The 17,496-nt window shown below is 45.5% G+C and overlaps 1 protein-coding gene across 4 annotated transcripts in view; it reads right to left on the bottom strand.

Annotated features, from left to right (window-relative positions):
• The window catches only part of nfatc1 (nuclear factor of activated T cells 1), a 300,700-nt gene that overhangs the window by 148,799 nt on the left and 134,405 nt on the right, over positions 1-17,496 (bottom strand). For all 4 annotated transcript variants that reach the window (XM_078216846.1, XM_078216844.1, XM_078216845.1 and 1 more), the window contains exon 8: positions 17,317-17,449. In XM_078216846.1, coding sequence (XP_078072972.1) covers positions 17,317-17,449 — 133 coding nt within the window. The remainder of the gene's footprint in view (positions 1-17,316; positions 17,450-17,496) is intronic.

Consider the following 17,496-nt stretch of genomic DNA (forward strand, 5'->3'; position numbering starts at 1 on the left):
TGCGTGGGTTAGGTGGATTGGCCAAGGTAAATTGACCCTAATGTCAGGGGGATTAGCAAGGCTAAATATGTGGGGTTATGGTTATAAAGGCAACTGCTGGGCCAATGAATCAGGAAATGATAGGTCAGTCTGGGGGTGGGGGAGCATTAGTGATAGCAGGGAGCAGAATAAGACATAATTATAAGCTGATTAGTTGTACTTCAATTCTTAGCAAATAATTATTAGCAAATTAGTAAATAGCTATTAATGTGAGATGAATTTACTGATAAGTTCTGTCGCTGACATAAATTATGGGGACGATTCTCCCAGCCCGTCGCATTGCTTTTGTACCACAGCGGGCTGGGAGATGCGAGCAGAGGCCGTTCCGCAGGATTCCCGCTGGGTGCCGGGTCTCTGCAGCAGCCAGAATTCCGGAGCCATCCACTCCGCATCAGGAATCGGCACGGAGCTGAATAATTTATGCAACTGTTCATTTCCATACAATTTTAATATCATTAGTGGGCCTGGGACTCAAGTCTCTGGGCCTGCTAGGTCCTTCCCCCGCCACCAAGAGTGGTTCACTCCAGCAGGATTTACTATAAATCCCCATTGCGGGAGCTAGTGGCCCGACCCTGCTGGAGTAGAGGGGGGTAATCGAGGCCACACCCCGCCCCCCCAAGAGGGTTGGGAGCCGGGGGGGTGCTCCCTGGGCATTGCCACCTTGGCAGTCCCAGCCTGGGCCCCTGGCGCTGCCCAAGGGGCAAAGTGCCAATGCTCAGGGGGCATCTTGGCACTGCCCACCGGGCATCAGGCAGTGCCAAGAGGGTGGGGCCTAATGGGAATGGGGCCTCTGGGTGCAATTGATGGGGGTATGGGGCCCCACTGCCACTCTGCATTTGGGCGAAATGACAGAGGGAGGGAGACCAGCGATCAGGACTGGCCATTGGGGTGGAGGGGGTGGGGGGCAACCTGCTGGGGGATGGGGCTGCCGGTGGAATGAGGGTGAATCTGGGGTGGGGGTGGACACCCGGGAGATCGAGGCTGTGGGGGGGGGGAACATCGAGGTGGGCTGCGTGGGATGGATGGGGGGCGGTGTTGAGGCTGGTCCGGTTGTGTTCTGGGGGGAGAGCAATCAGGCCATGGGGTGGTGGGTGTGGGAGGGCCAGTGATGCAGGGTCATGGGGCTGGCCAGCGATCGGGAGGTTGGCAGTGTGGGGCTACTGCGCAGGCGCCAACCTCGGACCTGACAGATCAGCGCATGCTCAGTGGTCCACTCAGTGCTACGTTGCCGGCCTCTCCAGCGGGAATAGGCCCTGCCCCCTGATTTTCAGTGTGATTCACGCTGAGGTTCTCTGCAGTGCAGAGTGTGGGGGATTCATTTTGAAACTTACACTGAAAAAACCAACGGGAAATAAGCACTGGAATGACAAGAAACTGAAATCATTCTGCCTTTTACACGTCCTGTAAATACATCAGAGCTGTGGTGCAACTGGGCAGCACGGTGGCACAGTGGTTAGCACTGCTGCCTCACAGCTCCAGGCATCCAGATCCAATTTTAGCCTCGGGTCACTGTCTGCGTGGAGTTTGCACATTCTCCCCGTGTCTGCGTGGGTTTCCTCCGGGTGCTCCGGTTTCCTCCCACACTCCAAAGATGTGCGGGTTAGGTGCATTAGCCTTGCTAAATTACCCCTTAGTGTTGAAAGATGTGTCGGAAAGATGGATTAGCCATGGTAAGTTGTCCCTTAGTGTCCAAAGATGTGTCGATTAGATGGATTAGCCATGGTAAATTGCCCCTTAGCATCCAAAGATGTGTCGGTTAGATGGATTAACCATGGTAAATTGCCCCTTAGTGTCCAAAGATGTGTCGGTTAAATGGATTAGCCACAGTAAATTACCCCTTAGTGTCCAAAGATGTGTCGGTTGGACGGATTAGCAATGGAAATTGCCCCTTAGTGTCCAAAGATGTGTAGGTTAGATGGATTAGCCACGGTAACTTGCCCCTTAGTATCCAAAGATGTGTCAGTTAGATGGATTAGCCATGGTAAATTGCCCCTTAGTGTCCAAAGATGTGTAGGTTAGATGGATTAACCACGGTAACTTGCCCCTTAGTATCCAAAGATGAGTCGGTTAGATGGATTAGCCATGGTAAATTGCTCCTTAGTATCTAAAGATGTGTAGGTTAGGTGGATTAGCCATGGGAAATACGTGGGGTTACAGTGATACGGTGGGGGAAAGGGCCTGAGTGTGCCCAGATCCCAGAAAAATGGTGGGATTTTTGTACTTGTCACTCTGTGAAGTACAATTCCAGTTTGAATATAGGCCAGGTTTAAAAGTGACTGAGAGTCCCCCCAGCAACCCCCCCACCCCCCCTCCCCGCCTCACCTTGGACAATTTTTAGTTCTTCCCGGAGTTCATTCCAATGTCTAAACAAAATTTGTTTTGCTGCCTGTCCAAATGCTTGAAGCTTTAATCACCTTGAGAGGAACTTTGTGTTTGTTTATAAGGATGCGTGAGCAGAAATTTCTCCGATCCAGAGCTGCGGCCAGCCTGTGTAAACAGGGCACTCTTGTCCGTCTGGAATCCATACTCTTCAAACAGTAGCTGCGTTAGGAATGCAGTGGATCACTTGGCGCTTCACAAAAGCCATTGTGTGTGCATTCCCTTCACAAGTCCCCCCCCCCCCCCCCCCCCGCCCCCACCACTCAACCCCTATAATCACAAACTGCGGAGAAAGTTTGCTCCTTCTAATTTGCCTTTAATTATAAGACTGAATCTATATATAGGACTGCAGTGTTCTTCCAAGCCAAGAGGTGCTAACTCTATGATCTTAGCTAATCGTGGTATTTTAGCATCACAGGGATCCAAATCCAAACAGTGTATTAACTCTAACTTTCAACGCAGCCTATTTAAAAAGAAAATGCAAATTCTTTGCAATCATGAGGAAATTCTGGTTTCCTGTGATTCATGCCGTTATTTTACTATTTTTAAAATTTGGAATCAATTACAAAGAACCATTTGTTTTAATTCGGCTCTCGACTTATCGCAGCCTTTTCTATTATAATACCTTATTCTGTGGGAACGGGAGTACGGCGACACTTTCTGAACAAAAATATGTTCTAATTATTGACAATGGAATTCACCTTTGTGAGGCAGCTTAAAACCAGTATTATAGTCGCTGAAACAAACTCAAGAGGAGTGAGTCAATGGACCAGATTACATGAAGAACTGTCGGGCTTTTTTTAGATTTAAGGTGATTCAACCAATTTGAATCTTCACCTACAGAATCCACATAATTTATATGGAATCAAGATGCAGCAACCTGGCTGAAGGTGAAGCTGACATCCACTGCAGAACTGGAGGATAAGAAACATGGCTAAAAGCACCAAATGTACCGCTCCTAACAACGCCTTTCAGAAGGTCTTCTATTTATGAACCAGTTGAACTATTGTTTTCCGTCTCCTGTTCAACAGGGCTTCAGTAGCAAATCATAGGGCAGCACGGTGGCACAGCGGTTAGCACTACTGCTTCACAGCACCAGGGACCCAGGTTCAATTCCCGGCTTGGGTCACAGTCTGTGTGGAGTCTGCACGTTCTCCCCCGTGTCTGCGTGGGTTTCCTCCAGGTGCACCAGTTTCCTCCCACAGTCCAAAAGACGTGCATTGGCGATGCTAAATTCTCCCTCAGTGTACCTGAACAGGCGCTGGAGTGTGGCGACTAGGGGATTTTCAAAGTAACTTCATCGCAGTGTTAATGTAAGCCTGTGGCACTAAGAAATAAACTTTCAACTTTCAACTAAACAAAAAGAATCATAGAATGCAAATCACAGAATCCCTGCAGTACAGAAGGAGGCCAGCTGGCCCATCGAGTCTGATCTGACTCTGGGAGGAACTTTCTCATCCCGCCCACCAGAGGAATCGCAGCGGGGGGTGGGGTGGGGAGGGGGTGGGGCACCAGGCAATGGTCCGTTGACCTCAGGCGCAGATTTTCCGGTTTTGGGGCGAGTGCGGCTGGAAAATCCCGCCCCCTCTGACAGAGTGCCTTACCAAGGCCCTCTCCACCACCCTATCCCTGTAACCCCACACATCCACCATGGCGAATCCATCTAACCTACACATCTTTGGACACTAAGGGGGCGATTTTACCATTTTGATTCTAAGTGCTGAATCTGGGCATAGTTCAGATCCAACTTGTAAACCTGTTCCTCCCCGCCCCCCCACCACCGATCTGAGTCAGAGCGCCGTTGGAAGCTCTGAACTTACCTCTTCAGAAGCTGAAGCGCCCGAAACAGACCTTTGCCGAGCATATCTGTTTCGTGCCGAATCTGGACGGGGTGAGCGTGATGGTAAAGGGGGATGTGCCAGTAAGTTTGGGCGTCCAGCTCATTAAGTCAATTGAAATGCATGCAAATGCATTTAAATTGACGTCACGCCCGTTTCAGGCGTGGCGCGATCGTGGCCATTTTCGGGTCTTGATAAAGTGGGAATCTGCGCGGATGCATGCGCGAATCGTGCTGTTCGCCTCACGCCCGACTTTACCAAGTTTTTGTGCCCGTTTTCGGGCACAACCCAATGGTAAAATCGACCCCTAAAGGTCAATTTAGCATGGCCAATCCACCTAACCTGCACACCTTTGGACTGTGGGAGGAAACCAGAGCACCCGGAGGAACCCATGGGAAGAACGTGCAAACTCCGCACAGACAGTGATCCAAGGCTGGAATTGAACCTAGATCCTTGGTGCGGTGAAGCAGCAATGCTAACCACCATGCCACCATGCACATGAATGACGAACACTCCTCCGTTTCAAGCTCGGGCTACGTCATTATTTTTTGACTTCTCAGTAAGTCAAGGAGGCCAATTCTCAAGCCCTGCTTCTCTCCAAGGACACTCGTTGATTTTCTTTCTTTCTGCAAACACGTATTGCAGAGTATTGTTCAAAGGTATGCTTCGGTCAGTTGTCAGTCATGGGTATTTCCAAACAAATTGATGCACAATTGAAAAGAAAACATCCTGGGATAATAGTCACTGATCTGTTGCCCAGCCCAGTTGCCAATGGATGTGGTATGGTTGGATACCACATCCAAGGGTCCTGAAAAGAAATTTCGTGCTCTCTAACCACTCTGCCGCTGTGCCGCCCGTAAGTTTTCAACTTGTAATCTGGTCACTTAGGTACCAAAGAACCTGCTATTTTTTTCATCAAAGAAGAAGTGAACAAAATGAGGCAGCTACCTCATTAAGAGTCTCAGTCCTTTTCACATTGCTCAGCAATTACTACAGCTTTCCTATAGGAGGAGTTTACCCTGAACCTGTTGTAGTCACTCACTGTCAACTCTCACCAACTTTTACAGATGCACCATAGAAAGCATTCTTCCTGGTTGTATCACAGCTTGGTATGGCTCCTGCTCTGCCCAAGACCGCAAGGAACTACAAAGGGTTGTGAATGAGGCCCAGTCCATCACACAAACCAGCCTCCCATCCATTGGCTCTCTACACTTCTCACTGCCTTCCCGGTTTCGACAATTCCCCCAAAAAATATTTCTGGCACATTTTGTATTGTCACCAGTTTCTCAAGAATTAATTTATCTATTTTCCAAAGTAAAAGTTCAAATGATGTAAAACATAATTTTGCAAAAACCTATACAGTTCACAATATCATGATATATTAATTGGATTGGCTTTTTGTGGCTCTAACTTGAAGGTCTCAGCCTTTCCCAAGGTCAATGATTGGTCGTGATCTTTGAACCCAGAGTTACAAGTGGAATTTATCCAGTTTGAATGTGCCTAATTTCCCAGAATGCACCATTCCATTCATTCGCATGTTTATATTGAGTTTCTTTCCCTTATTGAAAAATTGCTGCTTAAAGGTGAGAGAGAAGAGTACAAGTCTAATAGGGTGTGTGAGAAACAGTGTGAGAGAAACAGTGTGAGAAACAGAGAGAGAGAGGAGAGCAAGTGTGACAGTAACCGGAGTTTTACCGCCATGCCCTCCCCCTGAATCGGGGGGGGGGGGTACGGCCTGCAGAACGGAATTTTCCGTTGGCCTTGAGTGGGATTTTACGAGCCTTGCGTGAGCGAGGTCGTAAAATACCAGCCAGGTGTGTGCAAGAAAGTGTGCAAAACAAAGTGAGAGGGATGAAAGTGTGACAGGGTGTGTTTGTGTTTGTGTGTGTGTGTGCGTGTGTAACAGAGAGAGGGGAGTGCGAGTATGACAGTGTGCCCGAGAAAGAAGGAACTGAGCGAGAGAGAAATGCAAGTGTGGGAATTACGATGAGTGATTAAAGACCTCTTCTATTTTCGTTTTTTAAATTTCAGAAGCAGTTTTATTTCAGAGAGTTTCCTAATTGCTTTTGCTTTATTTTTCAAAAAGAGAGTTAATTGAGCTTTGTAGCTAACAGCTTCTAATTACCTCACAAGGTTATCACCTATTATGTTGATCGTTAGAAAATTCTAATCAGCAACAGCTATCAGGCAGGGGAAGTGAGAAAACACACGGTTGTGGGGCTTCTCTGTCTGGAGCTTGCTGGAAGCCACAGGGAAATAAAGTAAACAACTGATTTCCAATTTGTCAATGCATTCCTTTGGGGGCCAAAGTGTGATGCTAATGCTCGGCATGGGGTGACTAACTCTTAGGAAGAAAACTAAGGGTCATGTTGCCATGGGATTATTGATTTGATTTGATTTACTGCTGTCACATGTACTGGTAAACACAATAAGGAGTCTAACAACACCAGGTTAAAGTCCAACAGGTTTATTTGGTAGCAAACGCCACAACATGTACTGGTATACAGTGAAAAGTATCGTTTGTTGTGCGCTACACAAACAAAGCATACCATTCATAAAGAAGGAAGGGAGAGGGAGCAGAATGTAGTTACAGTCATAGCTAGGGTGCAGAGAAAGATCAAATTAATATAAGGTAGGTCCATTCAAAAGTCTGATGGCAGCAGGGAAGAAGCTGTACTTTAGTCGGTTGGTACGTGACCTCAGACTTCTGTATCTTTTTCCTGATGGAAGAAGGTGGAAGAGAGAATGTCTGGGGAGCGTGGGGTCCTTGATTATGCTGGCTGCTTTTCCGAAGCAGCAGGAAGTGTAGACGGAGTCAATGGATGGGAGGCTGGTTTGCGGGATGGGACTGGGCTTTGTTCACAGCCCTTTGTAGTTTCTTGTGGTCTTGGGCAGAGCAGGAGCCATACCAAGCTGTGATACCACCAGAAAGAATGCTTTCTATGGTGCATCTGTAAAAGTTGGTGAGAGTCATAGTGGACATGCTGAATTTCCTTAGACTCCTGAGAAAGTACAGGCTTGGTGTATTTTCTTAACTATAGTGTCAAAGTGGAGGGACCAGGACAGGTTGTTGGTGATCTGGACACCCAGAATCTTGAAGCTCTCGACTATTTTGACTTCACCCCTATTGATCTAGACAAGTTCTCCATTACGCTTCCTAAAGTCGATGACTCTCTCCTTCATTTTATTGACATTAAGGGAGAGATTATTGTCGTCGCACCTGTTCACCAGATTCTCTATCTCTTTCCTGTACTCTGTCTCATCACTGTTTGATATCCGATCCACTACGGTGGTGTCATTAGCAAACTTGGCAGTTACATGGGGTAAGATTGGTATAGAGGGATGTGGGCCAAATGCGGGCAATTGGGACGAGCTTAGCGGTTAAAAATAAAGGGTGGCATGGACATGTTGGGCCGAAGGGCCTGTTTCCATGCTGTAAACCTCTACGACTCTATGACTCACTGTCTCTGCCTGTCAGCTACTGAAACCCTCATCCACCAGATTCACCTATTCCAGTGCTCTCTTGGCTAGTCTCCCATTTTCCGCCATCCATACATCTCAGCTCATCCAAAACTTTACAGCTTAGTATTTCGACTCGAGCCAAGTCCTGTTCGCCCATTGCACCCGTGCTCACTGACCTCCGTTGGCACCTGGTCTGGCAATGCCATAAATCTAAAATTCTCGGCATTATTTTTAAAGGTCCGTGGTCTTGCTCCTGCTTTTGGAATCTCGTCCAGCTCCGAGACCTCGGAGAACTCTCTGCTCTCTATTGAGCCCCTGCATATTCCCGAAACCTACCATTGGCGATTGTTCCTTCCAATTGTCTGGGTCCTAAGCTCCGGAATTCTTTGTGTAAGTCTTTGTGCCTCCCACCATTTTTAAGACACTCCTTATGCCCTATCTCTTTAACCATATCACTGGTCAGCTGTGCTAGTATCTCACCCTGGCTCCTTTCATTGATAACATTCCTGCTAAGTGCCTTGGGGTGTTTGACTACGTTAAAGAAATGCAAGTTACCCTTATTCCTGCCTGTAATGTTACTGGCGGTGTCTCCTCATGGGCTGCCCTGGCACCTGCCTATTTCAGATAGAAGCTAAATTGCGGCATGGTAACTAGGATTCTACGATGTGCATAGGACCCTGAATCAAACGTTTTGAGGTATGAATGTTAGGTCTAACCTATGGGTTCTTCAATGTGGGTTTGTGGTCCCCCACACCCTCAAAGGTATTTATTGAGCTAGGAAGGGCATAATGGCCCATTATATCATATCAGCTCTGGACTGAAATTTGCCATGTCCACCATAACTCTCACCAATGTTTACAGATGCACCATGGAAAGCATCCTTTCCAGATGTATCACAGCTTGGTATGGTTCCTGCTCTGCCCAAGGCCGCAAGAAACTACGAAGGGTTGTGAATGAAGTCCAGCCCATCACATAAACCAGCCTCCCATCCATAACTCCATCTGTACTATACTCTGTATAGCGTGCAAGAAACAATACTTTTCACTGTATGTGTGAATGGGAAGCTGGTTTGCATGATGCATTGGGCTATGTGCACAACCCTTAGTAGTTTCTTGCAGTCTTGGTCAGAGCAGGAGTCATACCAAGCTGTGATACAACCAGAAAGGATGCTTTCTATGGTGTACCTTTGGAACCATTGTTGAGAGATCTGTCGAGCAGGAATTTGCTTGTAACTGAGCTTGATGGTGCAGAAGGCTGTTGTGACACACTGCAGGTTGCTAAGAGAAGTAGGACAACAGAAGCTCTGACCACACAGTCTTCCAAGCTCTCTGAAAGTGCTAATTGCAATGTGAAATGGGAGAGTGTGTCAGTGGGGAGAGAAGCATATACGAGTAATTATGGACAGGAAAACTCTTTCGATCTATAACTTAAGACAAACTTGAGTGTTTTGAATAGGTTTGTTGAAGGCAAAACAGTGTTTGACTGAATATTTAAAAAGGTGGTCAATTGGATATATGAAGGAAGATAAGCTACATGGATGTTTAAAAGAACAAAGAATGAAGAAAGGCACAGCACAGGAACAGGCCCTTCGGCCCACCAAGTCTGTGCCAGTCATGATGCCCTAAATAAACTTTAAAAATCCTTCTGCCCTCACTATTCCTTCCCTATTCATGTGCCCATCCAGGCGCCTCCTAAATGTTGCTAATTAGGTATTGAATAAGGTGTCATGTAAGAAGTTGGCTTGAAAAATTCAGTTATATGATACGAAATTAAAGCAGCAAGAATAAGTGGTCAGGGAATAAAGAATTAATGTAAATGAGGGCTGGTCTTATAGACGGAGGACTGGAAGAGTCCCAGAGGGCAATGCTAGTTTCAACTTTGCCCATCCAAGAGTAAACAAAATTGAATTTATGCATGAGCACCACAATTTTGAAATTTGCAATGTGACCTTAGTGTACCTTTAAGAAATGTCTTTTTTAAAATCATGTTCTCTGCAGCTATAACAGCTTCGGTTTTTTTCATTGTTGCCGGACTGTCTCTTTTAAACTCTCTAATAATGTTCTATTTAAGTTGATCTTTCTCTACACCCGAGCTATGACTGTCACACTACATTCTGCACCCTCTCCTTTCCTTCTCCCTTATGTACTCTATGAATGGTATGCTTTGCCTGTATAGCGCGCAAGAAGCAATACTTTTCATTGTGTCCCAGTACATGTGACAATAATAAATCAAATCAAATCGAGTGGGATTTGAACCTAGTGCTCAGGAGCAAGAGCGCACTACCTTTTGAACCACAAGTGGTATTATACTGGTATGACACTCACCAATTTTTACAGATGCCCCATAGATACATCCTTTCTAGATGTATCACAGCTTGGTATGGCTCCTGCTCTGTCCAAGACCACAAGAAACTACAAAGGATTGTGACTGTAGCCCAATCCATCACACAAATCAGCCCCCCATCCATTCTACTCCATCTATACTTTTCATTGTATACTAATACATGTGACAATAATAAATCAAATCAAGTCAAATCAAATGCTCACACAGGCAAGGCTAGGAGAATTTATTTTTCATGCAGAGGGCTGTTAGACCATGAAATGCTCCACCAAAAGGATTCTTCGAGGCAGAGATTTTTAAACAGAAAAACTGGATAAATATTTGGAGCGGAGGAAGATGGAGCCACAAGGCCTTAACATAGAAAATAGAAGCAGGAGGAGGCCATTCGGCCCTTCGAGCCTGCTCCGCCATTCATTTCGATCATGGCTGATCATCGAATTCAAAACCCTGATCCCCCATATCCCTTGATCCCTTTAGCCCCAAGAGCTATGTCTAATTCCTTCTTGAAATCACACAATGTTTTGCCTTCAAGGCCTGGAGGAAGTAAGATTAATTCTGGATGGATCTTGTAAATTCAGCACAGGCAGAATGACCTTCTTTGCCGTAAAGCTCTGCAGTTCCAAGACTGTATTTCACTCAGAATTCCTATCCTCCTATTAAAGTTCAAATAACACTGTTTTTTTGGCGAATGAAAAGTTAATTAAGAAGTTTACAATTTTTTTCCCCCAACAAAAAGATGTCTCAGTGGCCAAGCGATGAGTAAGTTTTGAAACATTTTTCCAGTGCTGACCCAATGGAAACTCGAACGTATATTTAGTTCACTCTGAAGCTGTGCCCATTCCAAGGTGTCTGGGTAGATGTTTTCTCATTCTCTGCGGAGCGGGGAAATAGCAACAGCAATACTGAAGAAGTAACAGCTGTTTACTTTCAGTGCATCAGTAACTGGCTGCTGTCAAAATACACTTTTTAAAAATTCATTCGTGGGACATGGGCATCATTGGCTGGCCAGCATTTATTGCCCATCCCTAGTGGCTCTTGGGGGGCAGTTGAGAGTCAACCACATTGGCTCTGGAATCACATGTAGGCCAGACCAGGTGAGGGCAGCAGATTTCCTTCTCTAAAGAACATTTGTGAACCAGATGGGGTTTTCCCGACGATTGACAATGGTTTCATGGTCATCAGTAGATTTTTAATTCCATTTACTTTTTTACTTGAATTCAAATTCCAACATCTGTGGTGACAGGATTCGAACCCGGGTAACCAGAACATTAGCTGAGTTTCTGAATTAATAGTCTAGCGATAATACCACTAGGCCATCGCCTCCCCTACAATCCATCTTATAAGAGGCACGTGTTAGAAAACAAAAATAAAATCCAATGCTTGTGTTAGCATCAGTGCTGTTGTCACTTAAAGTTGTGGAAGCAACAAATGTGCCTCATCTCTGCCCAAGAATAGCAGCATGTTGGCTAAAGCACAGATTGGGGTAGGTTTTTTGTTTTATTTGGGTGGTAATCTATTGGTGTAGATTGCATGCATTTTATCGAACCCTCCATTCTGTATGAATCAATAGAGTGAAAATCATGGCAGGTTCGATGAGGATCATGTGACCCCCATCCATCAGATGACTGCCCAGTCATTGATAGTGAAAGACTGTTCGATCTTGTTCTTCCAGCATTGCCTCTCAAGAGGCTAAGGAAATTCAGCATGCTTGCTACGGCACTCATCAACTTTTACAGATGTACCATAGAAAGCATTCTTTCTGGTTGTATCACAGCTTGGTATGGCTCCTGCTCTGCCCAAGGTCATAAGAAACTAAAAGGGGTTGTGAAGGTAGCCCAGTCCATCACGTAAACCAACCTCCCATCCATTGACTCCATCTACACTTCCCGCTGCCTCGGAAAAGCAGCCAGCATAATCAAGGACCCCACTCAACCCGGACATACTCTCTTCCACCTTCTTCCATCGGGAAAAAGATACAAAAGTCTGAGATCACGTACCAACCTACTCAAAAACAGTTTCTTCCCTGCTGACTTTTGAATGGACCTACCTCACATTAAGTTGAGCTTTCTCTGCACCCTAGCTATGACTGTAACACTACATTCTGTACTCTCTCCTTCTCTATGAATGGTATCCTTGTCTGTATAGCGCGCAAGAAACAATACTTTTCACAGTATACTAATGCATGTGACAGTAATAAATAAATTAAATCAATCAAATGACTAACACTACATTCTGCACTCTTTCCTTCTCTATGAACGGTATGCTTTGTCTGTATAGCACGCAAGAAACAATACTTTTCACTGTATGTTAAGACATGTGACAATAATAAATCAAATCAAAATCAAGTTTATTCCCCTCAAGTGCCCATCCAATTTCCAGATTAAATCATGTTCAGCTCCGCTTCCATCACCCTCATCGGCTGCGATTCCCAATCTCACAGTCAGGCACCCTGTCTGTTAGCCTGGCCAGGAAACACAGGCAAAGGCTGCCAACCAGGTCCGGCCATTCAATTCAATCCTGTTTGTCCGATTCCCCAAACATAAGGCATCATGCCGCCGCCACCCCACCTGTGAATGAATGTCCAGCCCTATCTGTCCGCCTGCACGCCTGACATCTCATCCACGGAACATTACTGTGACATGCAAATGAATAAAAAAAGAAATGACAGCCAGCCTACCTTGCCACCATTTGCATCAGATAAACCAGCTGGGGTGCAAGATTGCTATTCAGAATGGGGAAGGATATTTAAATTTTTAAAAGGATATTAAGTTTTTTTTTAAAAAAGGCCACAGGGAACACCATGCAATCAATCATTCTTTTCAAAACAAAACTTGGCAAGGCAGCACCCACATACCACCTGCCATGGCCACTCTGCTTACCCCTCACGCAAGTTAACCAACTGAAAATGGGGAGCTGGCTGAAACTATTCAACATACAATGGGCTCTGAATTTGGTAGGTTGAAGTCTCAATTCCCTACCCTTCTGCCAGAGTTCTCGACAAGCACACAAACTGTGCTAAGGCCTCTATCTGCTTAATCTATGGGCACATCTATATTAAAACTATTGTAATACTGCAAAGCAATGTAAGCTATCATGTTTTCATAGAATCCCTACAGTGCAGAAATTGGCCATTCGGCCCATCTAGCCTGCTCCAACAACAATGCCACCCAGGCCCCATCACCGTAGCCCCACATATTTACCCTAGCTCATCCCCCTGACACTAAGGGGCAATTTGGCAAGACTGATCCACCTAACCCGCACATCTTTGGAGTGTGGGAGGAAACCCACGCAGACGCGGGGGGAATGTGCAAACTCCACACAGACGGTCACCCAAGATCGGAATTGACCCGGGCCCCTGGCAGCAGTGCCAACCGCTGTGCCACTGTGCAGCCCCTCTATTCTTTTAATGGGGTGTTGGCATCGCTGGAAAAGCCAGCATTTGAAGTCCGTTCCTTATTGATCTTGGACTGAACAGTTTGCCAGGGCATTTCAGCCACGTTGCTGTGGCTCTGGAGTCACATGTAGACCAGACTAGGTAAGGACAGCAGATTTTCTTCCCTAAAGGACATTAGTGAACCAGATGGGTTTTTACGACAATCAATGATAATTTCATGGTCACCTAGCTTTCAATTCCAGATTTTTTTTTATTTTAAAATTAATTTTTTAATTAAAATTAAATTCCACCAGTTGCCACGGTGGGATTTGAACCCACATCCTCAGGGAATTAGTCTGGGCCTCCAGATTACTAATCTGACATTTCCAATATTCCATCTATCTCCCCAGAGGATATGTGCTGAAGTTGCAGCATAAAATAAAGTATCAACTTCAGCCCCCAGGGGGAGAGGAACATGCATTGATAGTACCCTAGCAGTGCCCGGACATTGCCCCTTGGCACAGCCTTTTGGCACTGCCATCTTCCTTTGTGCTGGAATGGCCTACTTCAGTGCTGTAACTTGAATGTAATATATCGTGCAAAGTACTGTGCAGGAGGTAGTCTCAGCACCAGGGTTACCCAGCACCTGACGCCATTACAGCCTTGGTCCAAACGTGGACAAGCAGTCAGCTGAGAGTGACTGCCCTTGATGTCAAGGCAGCATTTGACAGAGTGTGGCATTAAGGAGCCCGAGCAAAACTGGAGTCAATGGGAATGAGGGGGAAAGCTCTCCACAGATTAAAATCATACCTAGCAAAAATGAAGATGGTTGTGGCTGTTGGTGGCTGATCATCTCAGGTCCGAGACATCACTGTGGGAGTTCCTCAGGGTAGGCCCAACTGTCTTCACCTGCTTCATCTGTGACTTTCCTTCCATCACAAATTCAGAAGTTGTTTGCTGATGATTGCACCATGTTCAGCACCATTTGCGACTCCTCAGATACTGAAACAGCCCATGTCCATTTGCAGCAAGACCTGGACAACACTCAGTCGTGGCTGATGAGTGGCAATTAATACTCACATCACACAAGTGCCGAGCAATGACCATCGCCCCATGACATTTAATGGCATTACCATCGCTGAATCCTCCACCATCCCAGGGTTACCAATGAACAGAAACTGAACTGGACCAGCCATACAAGCATTGTGGCTCCAAGATCAGGTTAAAGACTGGGAGTTCAGAGGTGAGTAACTCATCTCCTGACTCCCCAAAGCCTATCCACCGTCTACAAGGCACAAGTCAGGGGTGTGATGGAACATTCCCCACTTGCCTGGTTGGATGGCTCCAACAACACTCAAGAAGCCCGACAACATCAGATGGGGTTACTGCTTAATCAGTACCCCATCCACCAACTTAAATACTCATTCACCCCACCATCAATTCACAGTGACATCAGTTACTATATACGAGATGCAGTGCAGCAACTCACCAAGGTTCCTTCAACAACACCTTCCAAAGGTACAGCCTCTATCACACAATAGAACAAGGGCAGCAGATGCAAGGGAACACTACCACATACAAGTTCCCCACCAAGCCACACTTGGAAATCTGTCACTCGCTGCTCCTTCACTGTCAGTAGATCAAAATCCTGACACGCCATTTGGAATATCAATGTAGGTGTGACAACACCAGATGGACTGCATTGGTTCAAGAAGTGGAGATGCCGGCGTTGGACTGGGGTGAACACAGTAAAAAGAAGTCTCACAACACAGGTTAAAGTCCAACAGGTTTATTTGGTAGCAAATACCATAAGCTTTCAGAGCACTGCTCCTTCGTCAGATGGAGTGGAAATCCACTCCATCTGACGAAGGAGCAGTGCTCCGAAAGCTTATGGTATTTGCTACCAAATAAACCTGTTGGACTTTAACCTGGTGTTGTGAGACTTCTTACTTGGTTCAAGAAGGCACAGTGGTTAGCACTGCTGCCTCACAGCGCCAAGGACCCAGGTTCAATTCCGGCCTCAGGTCACTGTCTGTGTGGAGTTTGCACATTTTCCCTGTGTCTACATGGGTTTCCTCCGGGTGCTCCAGTTTCCTCCCACGCTCCAAAGATGTGCATTTGGGTTGATTGCTAAATTGACCCTAGTGTCAGGGGGATTAGCAGGGTAAATGTGTGAGGTTACGGGAATAGGGCCTGGGTGGGATTGTGGTTGGTACGGACTCGATGGACCGAATGGCCTCCTTCTGTACTGCAGGGATTCCAAGGTGGCTCACTCCCATCTTCTCAAGAGCAATTAGGGACAGGCAAAAAATGCTGACCTAGCCAGCGGCGCCCACATCCCATGGAAGAGTAAGAAAAAACTTGGCTTTCATATCAGCGGAGTGGAAAGCCAAAGGAGCATCATATCAGGTTTATAAAGTGCTCAAGAACTCCTCAGATCTCCTGCCTCCTGAACAATTGTTAAACCTTTCCTGCAAATAATTGAAGTGCTTACAGAGAGCTGCCACGTAGTCTCCCTAAATATTTACATTTCAGTCAATGGATGAAAAGTTCTACGCATGTGAGTATCAATATGTAAAGAGGTCTCTCTGGTCCAATCGGAGACTGGTTGCTGCTACATAACCACAATAGCATCTTAAATATTTATATTCCGTAAGAATGAGCTGGAGGGATCAACATGTGTTCTATTCGTGTATAAGGATACTGTTATTGCATTTGATCAACACTGAGGAAGTTAATCACCAGTGTGATCCCACACAGTAAGGAACGAACAGACCCCTGAAAGGAGCTTATAAAGATTTTGCTCTCGAAATCAAAGCCAATATTACATCATCCAAACAACAATCATTCCCAAATTAGTTAATAGGCAGTAACTGCTCATGCTGCAATACAGTCATAAAGCTGTTCCAGACATTATGTATAGAGAGATATCGCAGTCCTGTGACCAGTGTTGCTTCACTGGAAGCATCTTCGAAACCACAAGTCGGAACTATATTAAGTGCACAGCGGTAACCACAAATCCTCCGTCACATGGTTATACACATCACCCCTCTTGCAACATCACCTTCCATATCGTGTCATTTTATTTCTTTAATCAAATATCAGATGTACTGTAGATTATTCTAAACATGCTTCCCACTGACCTAAGCCTCTGATACCTTCATGTGTATTATAGTTTAAAATTGAGAAGTGCATCTCGCTCTGCGACTGAACGTTTACTTAAAATGTAACACATATGAGCAAAGATTCATTTTGTTTGGTATTGTGTCGAAACAATATTCCCTTCCGTTGTGCCCTTTAATCACTCTAAATAATGTAAGAAGCATGATTTTTTAAAAATCCCTCATAGCAAAATAAAAATCCTAATTCTATCTCTTCATAACAACGTAGCTAAGGACATGAAAGCTTCCAGTTTAAACTCAAGCTCGATTTTCCAGCCGTGTTCGCCCCAAGACTGGAAAACCCCACCCGAGGTCAACGGACCTTTGCATAGTCCGCGCCCCCTACCAATTACAATTCCCATGGCGGACGGGCCAGAAAAGTTCTGCCTATTAATATCAGAGCATCTCTACTTAATTGTACATTATTGCGCAACCACAAATGCTCACTGAAAATCATTCCACGTGTCAGAATTTCATTTCACAACCTCTCATATTGATGGCAAGTTCCGAGTTTGTGGTTTTCAAAAACAAAGCTAGCATACTTTCCTTTCTGATGACCTGAACTGTTAAATACTTCTTCAATTTTTTTTTATCTTACTGTGCAATTAATCACAAATTAGTTATGGTTCTGACAAATGCTGAAGTACCCACTTTGGGCATTGGTATGTTGGCTTTGAACTGTGCACCTTTTGGCTATAGTAATCATTTTAACATGCATAGTTACCATTAGCAGGTAGATATGAGAAGCGCTGGCTTTGACTCCTCTTCCGTTTCCCATTGCAGACGTAGAAATAAACTTGAACAGGGCTGGTGATGCGTTGGTTGCGATAAGGCGGAATTTCCACAATGAGCGAATTCTGCGACAGAGGAAATAAACGGCATGGACTCATGCGGTGTAATATCA

This window comes from Mustelus asterias, chromosome 7 (assembly GCF_964213995.1).
Source record: "Mustelus asterias chromosome 7, sMusAst1.hap1.1, whole genome shotgun sequence".
Classification (NCBI taxonomy): Eukaryota; Metazoa; Chordata; class Chondrichthyes; order Carcharhiniformes; family Triakidae; genus Mustelus; species Mustelus asterias.